General features: G+C 42.4%; 1 protein-coding gene and 1 pseudogene across 2 annotated transcripts in view; one reads left to right on the forward strand and one right to left on the reverse strand.

The window, feature by feature from the left end:
- BFSP1 (beaded filament structural protein 1) overlaps window positions 1–9,972 on the reverse strand; it is a 36,180-nt gene extending 26,208 nt beyond the window's left edge. For both annotated transcript variants that reach the window (XM_063076468.1, XM_063076462.1), the window contains exons 1-2: window positions 9,596–9,972; window positions 4,545–4,605 (exon numbers count right to left, since the gene is read on the reverse strand). In XM_063076468.1, the coding sequence (XP_062932538.1) occupies window positions 4,545–4,605; window positions 9,596–9,972 (438 nt within the window). The remainder of the gene's footprint in view (window positions 1–4,544; window positions 4,606–9,595) is intronic.
- Window positions 9,973–11,729: 1,757 nt separating this feature from the next.
- LOC134365588 (U6 spliceosomal RNA) lies at window positions 11,730–11,826 on the forward strand (annotated as a pseudogene).
- The last annotated feature ends 11,783 nt before the right edge of the window (window positions 11,827–23,609 follow it).

The following is a 23,609-nucleotide window of genomic DNA, read 5'->3' on the forward strand; positions in this document are numbered from 1 at the left end:
CTGGGTGATTTTGGCCATAGTATGGGAGTAGATGGTGAGGAATTTTTGTACACAGCAAAGACTGGCCTGCTTCAGCTTTTCTGGCCATGAAAGTGCGGATGCAAGCTCGGGAGGTTTAGTCCCATGGGCAGCATGAAAGCCTGGTGGTCTGTGAAGCAGCAGCCATCAGTCCCTTCACATACATGGTGATCCTTTCCGAGCAGGGCTCAAAGACTGCTCAGTGAGTCCCCACGGCCATACCCGAGAATGAACCCATTCCATAAGTGAGACCAAAGAAAGCGGGCCCTGAGCCTAGCTGACTGTCAAAACCTTATGGATTTGATGCAAATGGACATGCAAAGACTTATCAACCAAAATCACTGACATGGCCAGCCAACATGATAAGAATTCTTCTCTCCCATTTTAGCCTTTCTTCTCATCTGATGACCTCCATGGACTGTGACGAGAGGGTCCAGTGTTCACCTGGCCAACTCTTTGAGGAACTGTCTTAGTATGAGTTCTCCAGAAGCGGACCCAGGGGCAAAGGTTGGGTACATGTCATTTAGTTGGGACGTGGTCCCAGGAAGCATGGGTAGGGATAAGGGAAGTGACCCAGAGAAGGGAAAACCCAATAAAGAGCAGGTTATCATTGTGGACAATGGGGCTCAGTCTTGTCGGGGACCCTCTGAGGGATCGTGTGGAATCACCTGTGAACTATCACTATGAAAGAGGGGCAGCTGGGGAACTAATCCACCCACTCCTGTTCCTCAGTGGCTGAGGGTCACTCCTGGGGTGTTAACACCCAGCACTTCTGGACTGTGCCTCACGCAGAGCCTGCCTGTTCCCACAGCCAGGGAGACAGAGGAGGCCATCAATGTGTTCAGTGTGTCTGGGTGACTGCTGGGGTGGCCTAGGGGGTGTGGATAGGACACCAACATCAAGGGCTCTGGGGCCATCTTTAACCTAGAGCACCCTGGCTTTGTGTCTGGCTTTGAGAGACACAGATTCTCAGATATTCCTAGGATGCAAAGAATGAGCCCTGGGCACAAGACCCCACTCCTGTCTACACCTGCTACAGATGGGCTGTGGGACTCTGAAGTCATTTAACCTCACCAAGGGTAAGTCTCCTCACTGACAAAGAGAAGGGGTTGGACTAGGTCATTTCTGGGGGTAAAACCTGCTCCATGCAAGACTGTTCCAAGGCTCCCACGAGCTGGTGAAAGGAACTCCCCAACTTCCTGCATTTGAAGCTATGTTCATGACTTCTGCCATATCTGAGTATCACCTGTACTATATTATTCACTCTGCATTTTTCTTTAAAATGACTCATTTTTACTTATATTTATTTGAAAAGGAACTTTTTTATGTCACCTGTTATAAAGAAAAGGTAATCATAAAAATAAATTATAACTATAAAAAAATTGCTGCTCTATGCACCATCTAAAATCATCTCTCATGCCACCAGGGTTGTGAACCCCACCCTTTGCAGAAGAGTAAGCTGGCATCTATCACATCAAGTGCTCTGTAATAATAACCATGACTGTGTAACAGCAAGTCATATACACTATTATGTCGGTTAATTCTCACTAGGCACATAGACTGACTTCTACTCCTGTGGTGGTGGGGACTGTTATTGCTCCTGTTGCACAGATGAGGAAACTGAGGCTCAGAGAGATGAGGCAATCCACCAACACCCTCGCAGATACTCGGCAGTAGTGTGAGGGTCCTGTTAACTGGCTACACTCCCTTGTTGGACTACACAGCTCAGTCGTGGCTTGCCCTGGACCCAGGGTACAGCCAGGCCAGTTCCCTGTGCTGGCCTTCACCCAGGTTCTTGGTAGCATCTTTACCCAGAATCTTCATAACATTTTCACAGGGCTGATACTTCAAACATCCACACTCTATGTCGCAATATACGTGATGGTATTATAGCTGTTTTCTGAGTGGTAAAATAGTGAAATGCCTTTTCCTTATTTTTCAATATCTATATTGTCTTATTTTTCTACTGAGAATATGTATTGGTTCTATAATAAGAGAAAAACAACAGAAGGTTTAAGCTTGTTTTTAAATGCACTGTACTTTCCACCAATGTTAAAAAGAAAAGCCCCATTCTTTTTTCCCCCTTCTTTGAGTGTCCACAATGGCACTGTGTGAGTAAAAGCCTTAGAAGAGAGTCCAGAGAAAGGCCTGCTTGCAGTGAAGGCAGACACTTACAAAGCAACACGTGCTGATGTTGAGAAGGGGGCTTGGGAGGGCCTGAACTGGTACCTAAGTGAAGAGTGTTGGGCACCTATGACCCTGAAGGCAGTGGTCTGTGGACAAGATGGTGGCCCCGTTTGGCAGCCTGGGATTGCCAACACACACAAGAATGGGAATGAGCCACAGGTGTCAGCAGAACAGCTGGGTTATGTTGGATGCTAGTAAGGTTCAACTTCCAGCTCAGATTTCCAACAGGCTTGTGTCTTTAGGGCTCTCCTGAAGCACATCGTCGCCGCCCTCTTTGCGCTCATATCCAGAGTGCTCACATGTCCCGGTTGGCCTGAGACAGTCCCAGTTTACATCAATGGACCTGCATCATTATTGACAGCACCCTCCTTCACACACGTGTCCTGGTTTGGACAACACACTCGTGTATGCTCACCCAGAGAAGGGAAGGTACACGAAGGCAGGTAGCGTGGACAAAGCAAAATTTGGTTTCCCTAAATTCTAGTTCTGATTTTCCCACCAACTAGCAGAGTAATTCTAGACAACAGAGGTTGGACAAAGCCAGGGAATGTCAAACTTCCTGAGCTCACCCTGACTGAAGTGGTTGTCTGGAGTTCTACATGAAGAATGCTAAGGCATATTTGTGCACAGCAAGGAAGTTTGGTGTTTAATCAGCAATTGTGATGAGGTTACAGGCATGGAAGGGATGAAGGATGGCAGCCCATGTGCCCTAAATAAGCTATACTGCTCAACTACGTAGTCTCCATGGGTCCTTCTGCTCTGACATTCGAGTTCTTAAATCATCAGAAAAGGACAGTGCCTAAAGCATTCACCATCCTTCATTTCGTCCAACCTTTGTTGTCTAGGATTATTCTGCTATTTGGTAGTGGAGTTCTCCTGGCTACAGCAGAAAATCCAATCAGTTAGGATGATGATGGAAGACATGAAGTGACCCTGCAAAGAGCTCCGCAAAACCTCTGCAGGAAAGAAGCTAAGAATCTTTGGTGCCCCCCCCCCATGTGGCTACTTTTCATGCTCCAAAAAGAGGGAGCTTGAGAGGAAAGAGAAATTGCTTACTCTGTTCCCTTCAGAGTTTTCCTATGGAGCAGCAATCTCCAGACTCTTATCCAACAGGATAGAGGTTTCACTGCATCCAAATAACCACTACCCAAAGCAAGTTCCTTCCCAAGTTTGGTGTTTGGGACCAGTATGTCTGAACGGTAAAACAACCTTCGGTCATTGTATGCTGGCACATTTTGATAGCCTAGCACAGCTGATAAGCTTCACGGTGTATGTGTCTATCGTGAGACCCTTTACCTTGTGGTAGAGGGGTACTGTGTATAGGGGTGTGAGTTCACTCACGAAGACACAGTTGAAATTAAGAAGTCAGGAAAGAGTGACAGATTGGAATACCACGCAGCCATAAAAAAGAACAAAACTCTGCCATTTGCAGCAACATGGATGAGCCTGGAGAAAGTTATGTTATGTGAAATAAGCCAGGCACAGAGAGAGAAAAACCACATGTTCTAACTTAATACACAGAAGCTAAAGAAGTTAATCTCATAGAAGAAGAGTGTAGAATAGTGGTTACTAGAGACTGGTGGGGGAGAGGGGGAAGGGATGGGGAGAAGGTGCTTGTGAATACAAAATAGTAGAGAGATGGGAAGAAAGGGATCTAGGGTTCTATAGTAACAGGGAGACCACAGACAAGAAAGTACTGTGTATCTCTGAATAGCTAGTCAAGACGACGTTGAATGTTCCTAACAGAAAGAAGTGATAAATATTGGAGGTGATATCCATCACACAGTATGAATGAACTCAAATATCATATTTTACTCCAGAAATATATACAATTATCATGGGTCAACTAAGAAAAATAAAAAGAGAAAAAAGAGAAACGGAGAGTTGTATACTGGTTACCAGAGGCAGGAAAAGGGAGGTGGAGTGGGGGGGGCGGCCAGGGAAAGGATGGTAGACTGGTACAAAGTTGCAAAGTGACAGTTAGATAGGAAGAATAAGTTCTGGTGCCCTAGGGTGACAGTGGCAAAGAATATTGCATTGTATATTTCAAGATAGCCGGAAAAGATCCTTAATGTTATAACTACAAAGAAATGATCGATGTTTAGGTGGCAGATATGCTAACTATTCTGATTTGATCATTATACAATATACGCATGTACTGAAACAACACACTGTACCCCATAAACTTGTAAAATGAAAAAAATTAATTAAAATTTAAAAAAGAAAGAGTGATAGCAAAGGAAGTAGGTGAAACCTAAAATAACACAAAGAGGACAGATGGGAAACAACTGCTTTGGCCACTCAGTTCAACGCGTCAACCAAGGATGGGCTCAGCTCACCTTGTTAAGCCGCTCAAGCATTTCTTTTAGCAGCAGCTGACATTCACACTCATTTTCATACCTGCAAATTGGACACATAAGCGAGAGTTGGACGGCTTCCATGACTTCATCTGTGGATCACACAACCAGCATTAAATCCAATCTCATAGTACTATGCCCTCTCCTTTAAGGAGAGGTTCTTCATTTTAACAGCTAATGCTGCATTTCCTAGCCTGCTGCTTCCTCATCCTTTTCACATTGTGGCACATGCAGAAATGGTAACATTTGCACAGTGGGTGAAGTAGTTGGGAGCTGTCATGGAACAGGAGTCTCCCAGCCTGAGGCCCCAGCAGCCCCCAATCCCCCCTCCCAATCCAGCTACCCCAAGGATGAGGAAATTATGTCTTGGAATACGTGTAACCCACGTACAGCAGCAGCACAGAGAGAGGGAGGCCGTTCTACACGACCTACAACAAACACCACTAACCCGACCCTGTTTGGATTTCCTATACTGTTTTATTTATTAACACGTGTAACATAACAATTTTTCTGGATTGTGTCATTTAATCCTCACAACACCCTGGAAGAGAACAGTTATTGTTACCTCCATGTGACAAGATGAGGTTGCTGCGCCCCTATCCTTCCAGCATCACTCCTGCCAGTGGGCAGAGCAGGCTGGACAGGTGGAGAGTCAGTAACCTCCCCGCCCCAGGAGCAGCCCTCAACCTCTTATGAGTCGAGGTGGTGCAGAAATACCACAGCTCCCTCCCTCTCGGCTGGGATAACAGAGGCACGATCTACACGCACCAGGTCGCCCCAGTTCCCACAACAGCAACTTGCTTGATAATGCACTCGGTATTGGCCGCCTTCCCCTCCTGCCTCACTTCTCCACACCCTGCTGCTGCTCCCTGAGGTCACCTCCCACATAAGCTACTTGCCCTCAATCCCTGTCTCAGGCGTGGATTCTGGAGGACTCCAAACTAAGAAAGGGATGGAGTCAGGACTCAGACTTGAGTCTGACACCAAAAACTGCTCTGATGACCACATCACACTGCCTGGGTAGAGCAGGGAAACCTCCAATTTAAACATTCACAAGATTAATAAAGCAACAGAAACTATGAGCAGGTGTATTTTTTTTTTTTTTTCTCCTAGTTAATTTCCTCCCTTCTAGAAAATGATAGGGACCAAGGAAGCAGAGAGGCCCCAGAAATCATTCTGGTAAGAGTGACGGTTTTCCTCTGGGAATTTCACCCCTGAAGAAAGAGAGAAGGCCCCTGCCTACAGGACCCCTCCCCTTGTTCCCTGCAGGCCGCCCCCACTATCCATTCTCTTCTTCCAGAAGGTAGAGTTCTTGAGTTTGGTGGGCACAGCGCTGCCTAGACGAGACACTACATTTCCCAGCCTTCCTTGCGGCTAGGTGTGGCCATGTGACTAAGTTCTGACCAATGGGATGGAAGCAGAAGTGTGTGGGGCAGCTTCCTGACAGCTTTGGTAAGCGACGGTGTAGGTGTGCCTTTATCTCTTCACCTGCATCCCTTCCTCCATCCTGCAGCCTGAAGCACGGATGCTGCCTTCTGGACGGCCACGCAGAGCCCTCTGCGTCTCAAACACTGTAGAGTGCCATACTAAACTGCTCACCCAGACCTTACACAAGACAGAGAGAAACTTCCATCTCCGGTAAGCCAAGCCAATGTCACATTTTTTTTTTTTTTGCTGGTGATAAAATACACATAAACTGTAGTTCAGTGTATTAAATAATGTTGTGCAAACACCCCCTCCATCCCTCTCCAGAACTCTTTCCATATTGCAAAACTGAAACTCTGTCCCCATTAAACATTAAGTCCCTATTCTCCTCTTCTCCCAGCAACCACCATCCTACTGTCTGTTTCTATGATTTTGTCTACTCTAAATACCTCATATAAGTGAAATCATGCAGTAATTGTCTCTTTGTGACTGGCTTATTTCACTTAGCATAATATCCTCAAGTTTCATCCATGTTGTAACGTGTCAGAATTTCCTTCCTTTTTAAGGCTAAGTGATATTCCATTGTATGTATACACCACATTTCGCTTACCATTTATCCAACAAAGGACACTTGGTTTGCTTCCACATTAGCTATTGTGAATAATGCTGCTATGAACATGAGTGTACAAATATCTCATCAAGACCCTGCTTTCAATTTTTTTGTGTGTATACCCAAAAGTGGAATTGCTACATCATATGGTAATTCCATGTTTAATTTTTTGAGGAACCACCAGACTGTTTTTCCACAGCAACTGAACCACATTACATCCTCATCAACAGTGCACACAGGTTCCAATTTCTCCACATCCTTGCAAACATTTGTTATTTGGTTTTGTTGTTGTTGATTTTATAGTAGTCATCCTAATAGGTGTGAGATGGGCCAATGTCACTTTGGAGTTTCTGTCATTTGAGGTTGAAACTAACCCTACTTAACACTGATTCCAACCCACAAAGCACAGCTTTCTGTGCCCTTGCATGCCCGTGGCATGGGTTCAAGTCAAGTACTACATAGCCATAAAAAGTGCTAGAAAACCATGCCACTGTGTTTTCAGAATTAAAAATCCTGAACTTAGGGAAGAACAATTAGGAATATGTGCACTGTGCACACACTCCCAGTTCTAAATCCACCTGAATTCAGCTGTAACCAGTAAGCTAAACATCTTTGCACAAGTTTTACGTTTCACACCAGGATGTCACATTTAGCAGTTTCTTTTGTGTGTGGATCTAATGGAGACAAATTATTTTCCAAATGGATAATCAGCTTTGAGAATAAAACTGTTAACAAAATCTAATTTTCTCATTGCTCTTTCCTGCTGGAAACATCTAACAGTTTCTGTAGCTTAAAAACATGTTTGATAATCAACGTATTAATGTGATATCATGGATAATTTTCATGTTGTAAAGACAAATCTAGATATCATATTAAAGAGAAGTGATTTCATTATAAAGAATTCATAGTAAGAATTCATATATTCATATATATTCCTATAAGTGAATTCATATAGTGAATAAAACACTTTAGCTTCAGTTAACTGTTTTACACAAATTAGTTTGGTTTTCAGCAATTTGGACAATTGACATTTGGACAATTCATCATTGTATTTTGGTAGTTTTATTTGTTTTTATTTAGTTTTTGTTTTATTTAGTCTTTGATGAGCTAAAGACCTGATTTTGAAATTATTCAACTACCTAGGTAGAGAACATTCGTAATACTGGAATGAAAGAAGGCACCAGTTCCAAACTGGTTTCTATGGATCAAAACCAGAAACAGAAGGGCTGATGATAACTGAACTAATGAATATGATTTGATAAATATGTTCGGTACACAGTGTTGAATAAACTGCCTAAGATTTAGATTGAGAAAGTGGAATTCAAACATGGAGCAGGTTCAGAGAAATCTTTCTGGCTACCTTATAACTTGGCTGTTCACTGGAATTACCTGTGAAGCTTGTTAAAAATTAATGTTCCTGGGCCCCACTAGAGGTCCAGGGTTGGGCCTTGACATCTGTATTTTTTAAATTAATTTACGTAATTTTTAAATGGATAAATCTCTTATATGGTTAAGCAATTTTTTTTTAATTTTAAATAAGATGTTCCATTAAAAGTTTCCTTCTCACTTCTATCATTTGCCCAGTTCCTACTCCCTTATCCAGCACAGGTAACCTGTGTTTATGTGTGTGTGTGTTTCCAGAAATCTTTTTCCTTATGCAAGCAACAAAAAATCTCTACTCTTCCCCTCTTTTTCAGAAGGAAACAATAATAACATATTCTCTTTTGTTTTCTTTTGTTTTGTTTACCATGCACAGTATTCCACTACATGGATGAAGCACAATTTTATGACCTGTGTCGTATTCATGGGCATTTAGGTTGGTTCCAGGCTTTTGCTATTGCAGACTGCACTTCTGTGAATATCCCTGCAGGCATGCCATTTCATCCCTGCTGGAGTGTATCCCAGAATAAATTCCTTGAAGTGGCCCCCTGAGGCAAAGAACACACACGTTTGTAACTTGGAAAAGATGGTGATAGATTGCTGAGCATCTTTTTTCTTTTTAACAGTTCCTAGGTGATTTTAACACACAATTCCATCTGTGGGGAGGAGAGACCATGCGGTTTCTTAAACTTCAGTGTTTAACTGTTTAAACTATGAATCACCCGGGGATCTTGCTAAAACGCAGATTCTGATTCATGAGCTCTGGGGTGGGCCCAAGAGTCTACACTTCTAGCAGCCTCCTGGGTGATGTAGATGCTGCTGGTCCATGGACTGCACTCTGAGTGACAAGACACCAGAGGACACACATTGAAACATAATTCCCAGGTGTCAGCGGTGATGTCATGAAGACAATCAGACTTAGCATGCCCAAAACTTGAATTCCAGTCCCTGCAACAATTCACCAGCTGAGTGACATTACCTCAATTCCTACATTTTCTGATCCTCGGTCTCCTCATCTGTAAAATAGGTGCAGTAAGGATAAAGGTGTGAGGATTAAATAACATTCATAATCTCAAAAACATTGTGCTGAGCAAAAGAGCTAGGCATATAAGAGTACATACTCTCAGATTCTATTTTCATGGAATTTTAGAACAGGCAAAATTGATCTATGGTGATAGAAATCAGAACACGGGGTGCCTCTGGTTTGGGGAGAGTGGGATTGACTGGGAAAGGAGAGGAGGGAACTTTCTGGGGTAGTGGAAATAATCCTTGCTTGTGTTGGTGGTGACACAGGTATATATATACATTTGTCAAAACTCATTGAACTATGCATTTAAAATCTGTGCATTTGGGGGCATGTAAGTTACACCTAAATTTAAAAATACCTGAAAAGCAAAAGATACCATTTCGTGTAAACCGTGAAGTGCTATTAAAATGCAAGCTACTCTTATCTTAAGGAAATGTGCCACCTGCCCACCCTCTGCAGAGATTAGATCATCGGTCGCAGGGGGACCAGAGACAGCCCTCCACCCCTGGGGGGCAGCGTGCTCCCAGACCCGCGCGTCCTGGGCCAGCCACGTCCTGCCTCGGTTTCCCCCCACGGTCGGCCGCCGCTTACTTGCTCCGGAACTCGTCGAGCGCGCGCTGCGCCTCTGCGCCCTGGCGCTCCAGCCGGCTGCGCTCGGCCACCAGGTCCCGGGCGCGCTGGCGGTTGCCCTCGACGTGGCGGGCCAGGGCGTCCTCGGGGCCGGCCAGCTCGCCCAGGCGCTGGAAGGTGTCCAGCTGCCGCCGGAGGGCGGCGTGGCGCTGCTCGAGCGCGCGGGCCCGCTGGATGTGGGCGGCCACGCGTTCGCCGAGCCCCTGCAGCGCCGCCAGGCCCGGCGCCCCCAGCCGGCCCTCCTCGGCCGGGCTCTCGGGCTGGGCGGCGCGCGGCGCCTCATCGGCGCGTTCGTACTGCTCCTTGCGGGTCTGGAAGACGTAGCTGCGCCGGTACATGGCTCCTGTGCAGCGGGCGAGCAGGGAGCGGCCGGCTCTCCGGAAGGCCCCTCGCGGAGCCCGCAGCCTGCTAAATAAACGTCGGCGGGGCCCGGCGCGCTGCTGGGACGTTCCAGAGCCGCTCAGCTGCTGAGCTCCACACTGTGCCCGGGCGCCGGAGAATAAAAGAGCAGCAGCCCGCATTGTGAGCCGGATTAGCGGCCCGCACAGCGCTGGGGTTAGAAGGTTACGTTGCGCAATGAGCTTTTGTTCCGTGATCGCTTTATGATTGAATGTAGGGTCAGGGGACAAGAGAGGCATGACGTTCTTTTGACTAATTCCACTGGAGACTGGGAGGGAAACCCAAGGCGAGCTTGTTAAAGTAGGACCATCTCAGGAGCCAAGGACCGGTCGCTCTGTCTCCACGCTCGCTCTTTCAGTCGAGCTCTGTTACAGAACTTTGTAACAGTACTATTTTTTTCTGATTACTTAAGCAATTCTTTTTCATAATTATAACATGACATTTAAGAGCCGTCTGTAATAGGGTTCTGAACCGTGGATGCCAAATAAAGTGGCATGTCTCCGAAAGCAGTGAGATGTGTAGCAAGTAATTTCTTACTAATACTTGTGGATATTTGTGACGAATCTTCTCTGTACAATAACTTAGGAGACATGCGTGGTCATTTTACCAGCGTGTCGCCCTTGCTCTCGGGGATCTGGACATCCGTTCGTGAGAGGAGGGGACGGGTAGAGTTCCACCCATAACTCTACTATTACAGATTCCACGAACTAAGGAAAAATCCTTACAGCCTGAAGATTTAATAAATTGACCGACTCTCAATTAGAGAATAAGGAAGGATTTTTTTGCCACTATGTTTCATTTTAATTTTTATTATGGAAATAACAGTTGTATTTTGATGACAAGCTTTTTTTTTTTTTTTAAGTATAATAGCTTGGCTTTGACAAATTTAAAAGTAAATTGTGGGTGTTGAAAGAAATGAATACCATTTCATGAAAATGTTCCTGAATATAAATGTTTTGGCACATCTCCAATTTTAAAAATTATTATCAAAAGGGCTGTTTTCTTAAATATAAGGATTAACAGTACCATATAATTATGAACTATATGGATTGCACATACTTATACTACAAATTAAAGTCATAGATATCAAAGATATAAAAAGAAAATTACACAAGTCTTTGTTGAGTTTGTTATCACTCCAAAAATCCTGTAAGGTAATGGATTCAGGCTAAAATAAATCTACTTAAGGTGCTAAGTTGTGCTGGTGGTGTGGTTAATGTTCTACTTTCCTCCTTAAGCTATTTAGATTTTATGGTCACATCAAGAAGAACCACATAAGTATTTTTTCTAGGTACACATATACCATGTCGATGGCACAGCAAATTGATTTCAGGGTCCCTAGAGAGCAAAACCAACATATAACAAGAGTTACAAAATCATTCTTTCCCTTTGACATCATGTATCAGTCAGATATTGCTACAGAACTAACTGCCCCCAAAACTAAGTGCCGTACAACAAATGTTTATCACTACACTCCCAAGTCCCCAGGTTAGCTGGATAGCTCTTCTTCCAGCTGCGGGTCTTCTGATCAGCTGGAGCAGCTCTGCTCCAAATGCCCTCATCCTTCTGAACTAGCAATGACAGAAGCACAAGAGCTAACCCAGCCACACAAGGTCATCCCAGGTCTCTATTTGCATCCTGTCCACTAACATCCCAATTCGGTCAAAGCAAATTGCACCAAGTCAAGAGGCAGGAAGTGCTAGCTTCAGCAGCACGTGTGCTAAGATTGGAACAAGAAGATTAGTACAGCCCCTGTGGAAAGATGACATGCACAAAAATTAAGATTAAATTTTAAAAAGAGGCAAGGAAGAAGGATGGCCCACCCTGAGGCCATGGCAAGTGTGTGGGTGTGTAACAGTCTCACACTGGAGTGAAGAATTGGGACCAACAACTCAATCTACCACACATAATAATTCCATTTGAGAAAAATATATTCCAGAAACAACAAAAGAAAAAATATTATTTCAATTTAATCAAGTGGAAAAGCCACTTAGAAAATATGTACTCACAAAGCATAGTCTCAGAGAGTTAAATAGTAAACAAGGTCAAGTCACTGACCTCAGGGTGCAGGAGACAAATTCATACCCAACTAATTAAAATACAAGAAAATCCAACGTAAATTCTAAAACAGAGATTTTAGCAAAATGCTGTGGTTCTATCAAAGAAACAGCAGTGAGTAGTGTGTAGGTAGGCTAACAAGTCAGAATTCTAGACGGAGAGAACAGCGTGAACAGGAGGTGTGAGAAGCGGCAGAGTGAGCCACGTGCTCCCCACACGTGGTGAGGCTTACATTCCGGGCACGGGCAACAGGGGTCCCAAAAAGGAAAGCTCAGAGGAGGGCTGTCCTTCCAGTCAGGTGGACTGCACTGAACAAGGGCATTATCTCTACTTCTCCCAAGCCCCACCAAAAATGACAGCAAGAACTTTTTTTCTTTTAAAGATAAAACCTCCACAAAAAGAACAAACGAAAGATTACTGTGGACAAGATTTGTCAACAAACTTTCAGAAGGCTGAACAGAGGTAGATCAGTGGTGACTGCCTTAGCGGTGTGGTGACTGCCTTAGCAGAGTGGAGTGAAACCAAGGCGCCCACAGAGGGGAATAGGAAAGAAAACCAAGCTGGTTCATGCTAGACAATCTCAGAAAAGCTCAGGAATTGGGTGCACGAGATATTTTAGAAGGTGCGGTGCAAGGCAGAGCTGAAAAACCAGAGGTTTGCAGAGCATCTGGACAAGGAGCAGGTGGAATTTCAGATCTCCACTTCATTTATGCACAGCCGGGCAACTGACCAGCCCCCATCATGACAGGTGACCTGGAAGTTATCCTCTGATGAAATTGAATCAGAGAGGTCCTGAGTTCAAGGTCACCGGGCACAGCCAAGGGCAGAGATGAGGCAATATTAAAAACAAGGGGACTAAGGGAGCAGATGCATAGTGGAGGGTGAGCGGTACCTTCCCTGTTTTTTATACACCAGTTTGCTCCCGAGATGCTGATCACTTGGCTTGTATTTCCCCGGGCAGAAGATTTGAGATCATTTTCTAGAGAAACTGAATGACTTCAGAGAAAAGGATCTCCAGATACTGAATTTGGAATGTTGACTGATTAGCTTTTGGTCCCAACATGGAACATTGTTGTGTGGTCCAAGGTAATTACAACTCAAGCCATTGGTCATCAGACTAAGACCCATTTTATAACAAAGTTTTAGTTGTTGCAGCAAGGGATTTCTAAATCTCTCTTCACTTCAGTTTTTGTTTGGGTTTTTTTTGAAAAAATGTTTTTCGGGCCGGCACCATGGCTCACTAGGGAGAGTGCGGCGCTGGTAGCACTGAGGCGGCAGGTTTGGATCTTACATAGGGATGGACGGTGCGCTCACTGGCTGAGTGTGGTGCGGACCACACCGTGCTGAGGGCTGCGATCCCCTTACCGGTCAAAAAAAAGAAGAAGAAGAAGAAAAAATGTTTTTCCCCAAAAGTATAGATCACTAAGATTTATATAATTTATATTGTCCTGTGCCAGGACAATGGTGCTATCATGATATCCTGACCCCATCTGCTGATGCTATTAAAAATGTAAATATTTCTTGTTAGAATTTTACTAGCATTACTAGGGTTCTCATCTCCTAAAGAAAGGAGATTAAGTTGGTGGAGTTTGCTCTTTTCCATGGCTTTGGAACCTGCTTTGAATTCTGTTTATAACTGTTTATAAAACATGACAACTTGATGCTAATCCCCAGCTGAATTTCCCTTCTACTCAGTCATTTTAGTTTGGGGTCCCCAGAAACAGACCCCAAGACAAGGATTAAAATGCAGCTAGTTTATTTGTGAGGCGATCCCAGGAAGCACCAGTAGGAAGGTGGGGAGGGAGACAGGGAAGGCAAAGCAGGGTGTTTATCAAGCACGTTACCACTTCGAGGAAAGGAGACTGGGAGATGCTGTAGGCGGGCACCGCAGCAGACTTAACCAGCCCAACAGGTGAGGGAGTAAGAGATTCCCCACAACTCCCACCGGCCGAGGGCTGATCTCAAGGCCTGTTAACTTCTCTGTACTCCTGACCCACCACAGGTGGGGGCCAAATGGGCTCCTCATGGACTCCAGTGGCCAGATGCAGCACTGAGGGAGAGACACAGCCACTGGCAGTGGGAAGATGGGCCAGCAAGCATGGAAATGTTCAGTGCTTGTGGGTGCTAGAGACTGAATGTTTGTGTCCTCCCACCCCCAAAAATCAAATGTTGAAACCTAACCCCCAAAGCGATACTATTAGGAGGTGGGGTCATTGGGAAGTGATTAGGTCATGGGGGCAGAGCCCTCTTGAATGGGATTAGTGCCCTTATAAAATAGGCCTGAGGAGGCCTATTTGCCCTTTCCACCATCATGAGGACACAGCGAAAAGAGACCATCTATGGATGAAGACCACATCTATGAACCAGACACCAAATCTGCCAGCACCTTGTTCTTGGACTTCCAGCCTCTGGAACTGTGAGAAATAAATTTCTGTTGTTTAAGCCATCCAGTCTACAGAATTTTGTCATAGCAGCCCAAATGGACTAAAACAGGGGTGTAGTCAGCATCCACAGCAGCTCCTACACAGTTAAAGGAGAACTGGAGTGCTCGTTGCCCCCCTCTCCGGTCCCCATGTGATCCTGCATTTCCTGGACTCACTCTTTCCTATTTAAACAGATAGACAAGGTACAGATCTACACATTACACACTCATGCAAGCTTCACAGAAGAAACAAAATGTCCATGTGTGTCAACATTTTCCTACTTTTAAGATTTGTAAAAATTAAATATCACCTATTACATTCATTCTGCTTTTGCTTTACAAATATTTTGAGAATACTTTGTTTTAACTCGCCTTTTGATCAGTATCATAAAGACAGTCTTTAATCGGCTCAATTTGTCTTAATGAAGCATTATCTTTAATGAGGGCATTTAATGTGCACATTATTCCAACATGGTCATTGGGAGTCCCATTGATTGGCTCTTTTGTCCTTCTAGCACTGTCCCAAATGCTCTTAAAAGCATCTTTGCTTTCTAAATACAAGATATTCTAGATGCATTTGCTTTTTTTTCCTGCCCCAACACATGGAATTGACTTCCATCAAAGGAGTTCTGTTTTCTTTAGGTAAAGAACTGATCTTGAGACCAATATCTGGGCACTATGGATACATATATACACGTTGGTGGTAGGTAAGAATCCTGCTTCTACTGCTGGCACTAGCCATTGTTAAAAGTGATGGAGCTAAGGGCCGGCCCATGGCTCACTTGGGAGAGTGCGGTGCTGATAACACCAAGGCCACAGGTATGGATCCCTATGTAGAGATGGCCCATTAGCGCACTTGGCAGAGCGTGGTGCTGACAACACCAAGTCAAGGGTTAAGATCCCCTACCAGTCATCTTTTAAGGAAAAAAAAAGTGCTGGAGCTAGGATATATATGGACTCGCACCAACCATTGAAATTACTATGCTCTATTTTTCTTATAGTATGTGGGTTCATTGGCCACGAAGACTTTCTTCTAATCTAAGTCTCTAAGAAAAAAAAAAAATGGAAATCAGAAATTAACTGTTGCATTTTTACATGTAGAAATTAATATTGAGGGAGGATTCATATTTATCTTAGAAAGTTAGTGGAGACTAAAAATAAGTGCATAGACAAATAGCAAACAAATAAGCAACAAAAACAACAACAAAAAAAGCAAGGCAATTAGTAACTCCAGAAAAATAAAAAATTGAAAATCATCTTACATATATAAATATAAACCTAAATAAAAATAAGTACGGAGAGAGAAAAAGAGAAAGAAAATCGGGCAAAATACTAACAAGGAGTGAATCTGGTTAAAGGGTATATGGTGTCATTTGTACTGTTCTTGCAATTCTTGCTAGAAAGTTTGAAATTATTCTGAAAAACATTTATGAAAAGTATGATACCTTAAGCACTTTTCAGTGTAGGCATTTAATAAATATTACTTGCTTTATAGCAGAGAAAGAGAGGGACAGAGAGGAAAATGGTTTAGCAAACAGTGCAGTAACAATAGGAGAAAGTGGTCTATAACCACTGAAGAATTTTAATCATGGGGAATATGCTATGATATAAATGAAAATGTCTACGACAAACATGAAGGTGAACCGAAAAACAAAATACCAGATGCATGTTGACTATAGCCATATAAAAATGTATCTAAAAATCAGAAAATAGTGAAATATAACAGGTTTTATGTTCATCGTATCTTATTTCCATTTATATTGTTTAAATATAGAAAAAAACTTTTTCAAGTTTTTAATTAACATTTTTCTCCACTGAGCAAATATAAAAAAAGCCTGAGTAAAATCGGCATAGCTGTTTTGCCTTTTGGTCAAGTTTATGCTCTAGAGTTTTGAGCCACTCCTCAGTTAAAATACATCCTGAGTTTGCTTTAAGCTACATACAGAAACAGAGGGTAATAAAGAGAGTCATGTATTCCAGAGACGTGAGTTCCTGTTGGGTCTCTGCTGTCTGCTGGTTGTGTGACGTTGAACAAGTCAGCCTGTTTTCTAAAATGATGGGTCTGACATAAAGAATCTCTAAGGTCTCCTTCCTGCTTGTTATGGGCTCAATTATGTCCGCCCCGCCCCCAGTCATATGTTGCAGCCCTAACCCCCTCAGAATGTGACTGTATTTGGAGACAGGGTCTTAAAGAGACAATTAAGGTAAAATGAGGTCATTGGGGTGGGCCCTAATCCAATCTGGCTGCTGCCCTTACAGCAAAAAGAGATTGAGACACAGACATAGACAGAGGGAAGACCACGTGAAGACAAGAGATTAGGCGACCAACTACAAGTCAAGGAGAGAGGCCTGGGAGTAAACAACCCTGCTGACTCCTTGATCTTCGATTTCTATCCTCCAGACTATAAGAAATAAATTTCTGTTGTTTAAGCCACCCTGACTAGGGTACTTTGTTTTCACATCCCTATCAAACTAATACATGGCTTTAAGATTCTGATTCTGCCGTTTTTACAGTCCATTTCCCAGGACATACAAATATGTGCCACTAGGGGGCCACACTGCACTAAAATGGCTGACCCTGCCCTGTGGTCCCCCAGGGCAGTTGCAGACAGCAGAGTGGGCAGACGGATGCACAAATGCACTGCTTGAAGACTTTCCACCAAACTGGATCAACTCTAAAGGCAAGTCAGCCATGGAAAGTCTTACTTCGAGAAAAGTGGCCGATAAGCAGGAGTGAGAGGGCAGACCCGGGCTCCCAGGTCCCAGCTCTGTGTAGCCAGATCCTTCTGTCAGGCCCCAGTCCCACAGCCACACAGTCAAGCATGCTCAGAGCTGCTGGAAACGGTGAGTCAGCATGAAGGGTGCTGACGAAGGGAGAAACACACTCAGAAACAAGGCTCTCTCTCCAACTGCACATGCATAGTTGACTCTCAACAGTTTCTGGAAAGTGACATCTGAGATTCAAACACTATTAAAGGCAACAGCATCCAACCTGCTTTTCTCAGGGTCTAATACAGAAACTGAAGCACGTGTGTGTGATGACAGGTGTGTTCCTGGTTCTTTGACTGACGGGCACCAACAAAAGGTAAGACAACTAAATGCAATGCATGGTCTTGAATTGGATTATACACTGGAAAAAAAAAAGCTTTAAGGGACATTATTGTGACGATTGATGACATTTGAATATGGAATATGGATTAGATAATAATATTGTAACAGAGTTAAAACGACTGATTTTGGTAATTGTACGTATTATGACGTGTAAGACAATGACTTTTTTCTTAGGAAATATACACTAGTTTGGGAATAAACAGAGACAATGTCCAATTTACTCTCAATGGTTCAGAAATAAGTAATATATATATGCATTTATATAATATACATATACATAAATAAATCCTAGAATAAGAAATCAAAAAGAGCAAAATGTGAATAATTGGTGGATTTGGGTAAAGGGCATAGATGCGTTCTCTGTACTCTTCCTGCAGCATTTCTGTAAGTTTGAAATTATAACAGAAGAAAAAGTTACCCCTCCAAAAACCCAAACACCTCTGGGAAAATTGTGCTGAGAACAGATGTTTCTTAATGATAGCAAGAAAATGCAAAAATTCTCCTTTGACTCACCAGATGGTATCATGGTCTCAGCAACCAGGATTTCATTGACTATGGTAGGAGTTTAACAACCAATATAATAATATTTATGATGGTAAGAATTTTAACACACATCTGGACTTGTCTTCCCAGCAAAGAAGATGACGGGGCACAGCTTTGGTATGTCATTGAGACATTGTCAAATCAACTCATCGTCACTCTGGTTGTGCATGAAACGTGGCCATACCCCTGACCTCAGGCATACAGAAATGAGTCATTGTCCCAGCAGGTGCCATCCACAGGACCGAATTTGGAGAAGTCTCTGTCACAGTTATAATTTCTGTGGATATAAATCTATCCCTGGTATTCATATTTCTGTTCTGTACTTATCTTTAAGATATCATTAAACAGACCTACCACCACTCTCAAGTTGGGTCAGCCAGCATCTGAACCACAGTCCCTTCTCTTCTGGGAATAGACTGTCAAGTGGCTTGTTGTATTATCAAGCCACAGTTAGCTAATTGGCATGCCCACTCTGCCCTAAAAAGAGGATGTTCCAAACCTTGCCTTGTACCAATCAGGAGATGGATTCCAAGGAACTGGGCACTTCATGTCCATGAAGACATTTCTGATGGAAATATACATTCTTAGATTTAAACATACATCTGGGATATCCATTGTTTTTACAGGTCTGGGTCTCCTTTCCTATTGATATCAATAGGGATTGACTGAACTATTTCATAAGAGAACATGTTTTATCTTCCAAAGTTTACCAACTTCCCAGCTCTGACCTGAAACTGGGATGGACACTATCCCAAGTTATATATTTTTTCCCCTAAATTATTTATTTTTTTCCCAGGCTATTTTATCAGCTATTTTCAGATTGTGTGCACAGCTTAACAATATGGTAAGGGATACTAAGACTATACACTTCCTTTTTTTTAACTTTTTAAAAAGATCTTTTTATTTTTTGTTTTATTTATTTCTTACTGTAACATAGATAATTGTACATATCTGTGGGGTACAGAGTTGAAGACTGTACATTTTAAGCCCTCACCTTCAACTCTCAGACCTAAACTCCATATAAAGTTTTCTACTGAAATTTCTAACAATAGCCAGTTTACAGAAGACTGCCACCATTTGGCAGGTTCTAGCCAAAATTCAAAGAACTACCTACTCCAACCAAATGATTTGTTAATTCATTTAAAGAGGCTGCAAGTGATGTAAATATTACCCTACTATTCCGCCTGCCACCACCTGCTCATGGTCGACCCCTGCTGACTCCCACCTCTTCATTTATTTTTTTATTTTCATTATCTTTTTTATCAAAACATAATTGATTATATTTATTTGTGGGGTACAGAGTTGAAAATCTACACCTGTATACAATGTGTGATGATCAAATCAGAATAATTAGCGTGTTCAACCCACCTCTTCATTTATTTAAAATTTGTGTCATCTGCTTTTCTTCTCACCCAGCAGACACCACCCTTTTCTCTATTGCCAGTCACCCCTAGTTTAGATACCAACGTCTTCCTTACTCCTTTGCACCTCTCACCCACCCCCTCATGCATATTGATATATGCCAATAGATGTCTAGAGAGGTCTTCAGTTCCACACACCCAAGTCCTTCATAGGCCAAGACACCCTTCTGGCTAAGGCTCCACCTCCCCACCATCCTGGTGGACCTTCCCATATGATTATTCTCACCAGACTGTAGCTCTTTAAGGGCAGGGCTGATATTAATGCTGGTCATTCACCAATGGCCATCACCTGAGGATCCCCCCAGAGATCTATCATCCATCCTTTTCCATGCCGTTCTAAACCCTAAAAGACTGGTCCTCCCAGATTGCATCACCTGCCTCTCCCATCCTTTGGCTTCCTGTAGGGTTTGGCAAATGGGAGTCACTGGCAGGACATCAGAAAGACCCCCTTTCTGCTTCGCTCTCCCTCTAAGCATAATCTCTCTTCCAAGGTTCTCTCCTCTTGCACCGTTAGGCGAGGGGGTAGTAACAGCTTCCTGCTATTGTTACTTCACCATGGGCATATCTTCATGCTTTGGTTGAGTTTCTTCAACGCTGCCCACAGTTCCGGAAATTGTCCCTTTGTTACATTCTCTTCAGTTAAACCCTTTGTTTATGCCATTTATTTCCTGTTAGTTACACAAGAACCCCAAGAGATACAATATCTCATTCATCAAGCGGTAAAGCTTCTGACACAAAGTAGGTACCCAGTAACATGAATTAAAGAATGAATGAATCTTAGAAACTTAAAATAAAAGATAAAGTTTTTACACATAATAAAGAGAGAGAGAGAAAGAAACAACAAAATCACAATAATGTGTTGAACTTTTAGGAGGGAAAAGAACTGTGGTTACTAGAGGTAGAAAAGGGGAAGGGAGGAGAGAGGGAGAGGGGTTTACAAGATATTGGGTAATGGACACAAAGAATGATCACGTGTTGTAATAATGAAAAACCTAACTACCCTGACCCAGCCATCACACATTGTGCACAAGTTTTGAAAGTCAACTTTGTACCCCACATATATGTATAATAAATTATCTTTAAAAAAATAAAATATATTCACTTAGAGATATATAAAAAAAGAAATACAGTTGATTTTCTTATTGGTATTGCATCTAGAGACATTGTCAAGTTCACTTATTTATTGCAAATTGTTTGTTTTCATATACTATGGAATTTTCTACATATACAAAATTGTCATCAGCAAATAATACTAATTTTATTTACGTTTTTTAATCTATAAAACTTTTATTTATATGCATTGCCCTGTTGCTCTGCAAGGACTCCAGTACAGGAACAGAAGTGATGATTGTAGACATCCGTTTCTCTTTCCTGACCTTAGGGGAAAAGACTTCATTATTTTATCATTGACTACGGTAGTTGCCATAGGATTTTACATATAAACTTTACCAGATTATGAAAAATCTTCTTCTTCTTGGTTGGTGAAAATATTTTTATCACGAATTCATGAATAATTTTTGAATTTTATTAAATATTTTTTCTCCATCTGTTGAGATAATCATAAAAAAAAAAAAAAAGATAAAGTTTTTAGACTGGCCAGTTAGCTCATTTGGTTAGAGTGCAGTCTTGTAACACCAAGGTCAAGGGATCGGATCCCCTTACCAGCCAGCCGCCAAAAAAACAAAACAAACAAAAAAATAGGTGGAAAAAGTCTTTGAATGTTGAGAGGTTCGTCCCAAAACTTTTAAATGAGGAAGCTGTATATCACTTGAACAAGGAGGGAGAGTTGCAAGGTCACTTCTCAGCAGCTCCATGGAAGGCCTGGCCCTCTCACCCCACATTCACTGACTGGGCTTTGTCGAAGGGCATGGTCAAATTTAACAGCAGCCCCCAATGTAAATTTACTTTGCTCTGCTAGAATAGCTAGTTTACATCATCTTTCATCATTATAGGAAACATATAGAGACAGAACAAAAATACATTCATTAAGAAAGAAAACAGTCAGCAGAATGGCTGTCGTGACAAGACACATGAAAAGGGAAAATTAATTCCTTGGGAAAGAGCTTTCTATTTTGAGAAGATAAAAAAAATAAGAGATGTCCTTAAGTGATAGGTAATGAAAACACTTCCCAGGCATCCTCAAAGTCTGTGGCTTTTCAGATGTAAACCTAAACAAAATCCACCACAAAGGGTGGCATCCAAGTCTGATTCTGGTTGCTTATTTTGCTCTGAGGTCAGCCTTTGCTGAACATAGCCGTCTACACCAGAGCTGCAGAGTTGTGAGAGGTCCTTGTCTCTAAAATGCCCTTGGACTGCCCTCAGTGACCCTAATTGCACAACTTGGCAAAGACAACAATTAAACAGGATATTTTGGATCAGATTCTCCCAGAGTACATCATTTTTCAAGGTAACCTGAGTTTTTGGATAACACACACACTGGATCCAAAAGTGCCACTCTGTCAGGGTTTGCTACATGATGTCCCATATCTCTGAGATCAATCCCAGGGCATCCCACAGCCAACAAACCAGCGTTCCCAATGCATTTGGACACTGCTTGACTGAGTCACCTGCAGCATTCTGCCTCTTAGGAATTCATGAGAGCCAACTGTTAAATTTTCAGGAATTTTGCAAGTTGGTTGACACCTCATCGGTAGCTTGAAGTCAGCCACAGTGAAAGTATTTACACCACAGGAAATGACAAAACTACAAATTATTTCTCTTCTAGAAAGTTAGTTGTTACACATTTACTGACATCACATTACCTGTGAAATAATCCGTTCTCTCTGGTGGCTGAAATTGTGGGAGAGTAACTGATTTCCTTTCCTCGGTCTCTGCAAGCTGAAAGAAGAGAATCAGTCTTTCCGAGTATATTAGTTAAAATGGTGCCCTGAATTTAAATGCCCAGTTTAAATTCTCTAGAATTAGAGGATATAGACTGAGAATATAGCTTACTTTTATTTCAAGTTGGCTCAAGAAGTTTCTGAAAATTAATTTATAATAAATTGCCTTATAAAGTTAAAATGCCTTGCAACATCTTATGGGGAAGTTTCAAAAACTGGGGAAGTCTGCCAGTAAACTAAGTGTAGCTCTATAAAGAAAGAAAAAGATATAGCTCAAAAATAGTTTAAGCCCAGCTGGAGGAATTTGTCTCTTTTCAGTGCAAAGGGAGATAACAACCCCTAGCTAATCTCACTTTTTTTTTTTTCCCCTGAAATAATGGCTGTCCTTTGGCTTTGTTGTTTTTGGCCAAGTCTTCTACCAAAACAAAATTTTTGCGATTGCAATGACCTAACTTGGGAAACAATTTTATAACATTTTCTAGGCACCACAAAACATTTGTTTTACTCGTTCTGAAGTCCAACAGTGGAGTAAAAGGAGAGAATAATATCTTGCCTTGTAATAAAGAAAAAACTTGGTAGGCTCAGGGACTAGAAGAATATTTCAGTTCAAATAAGGGTCATTCAGAGGCCGTGAAATGTTGTCTTCCAAATCAGTAATGAACATGCTTCACACATCATCACAACGGGCTAAAATCCTGGATCCATTCAGCTGGCTATGAGGGCATAAAGAGTGACCTTTATTTATCACACAATACATTTTAAGCTTGGCAGCTAGTTTGGACAAAAACAGCAGGAACAGTGGATAGCTGCAAAAACAGACATACATTTTATAAATGCCGGGAGAAATGAAAACACTGCTGAACTTCTTGACATGGTTGGAAAAAAGAAAAGCTTTTGCATGTGACTCGGATTTCAATTGGATAAGTGCAGACAGTTCAAGTTATGCAACGTTAGTAATGCTGATAGATTACAAAAAAAAAAAAACATCTGTCAGCTCATCTATCAGCAAAATGCCCTCAAAAGCCTGTTAAATATGTACTAGTGAAGATATTTGAAGTAACTTGATATGCTGTGTCATAGGACATATGGTGATTAAAACCATTGACACTTGAGTTAAGTCATCTAGGTCTAAATTCTTCATGACCCATTAGCTGCATGACCTCAGACAAGATACTTACCCT

Source organism: Cynocephalus volans, chromosome 1, assembly GCF_027409185.1.
Source record: "Cynocephalus volans isolate mCynVol1 chromosome 1, mCynVol1.pri, whole genome shotgun sequence".
In the NCBI taxonomy this organism is placed as follows: domain Eukaryota; kingdom Metazoa; phylum Chordata; class Mammalia; order Dermoptera; family Cynocephalidae; genus Cynocephalus; species Cynocephalus volans.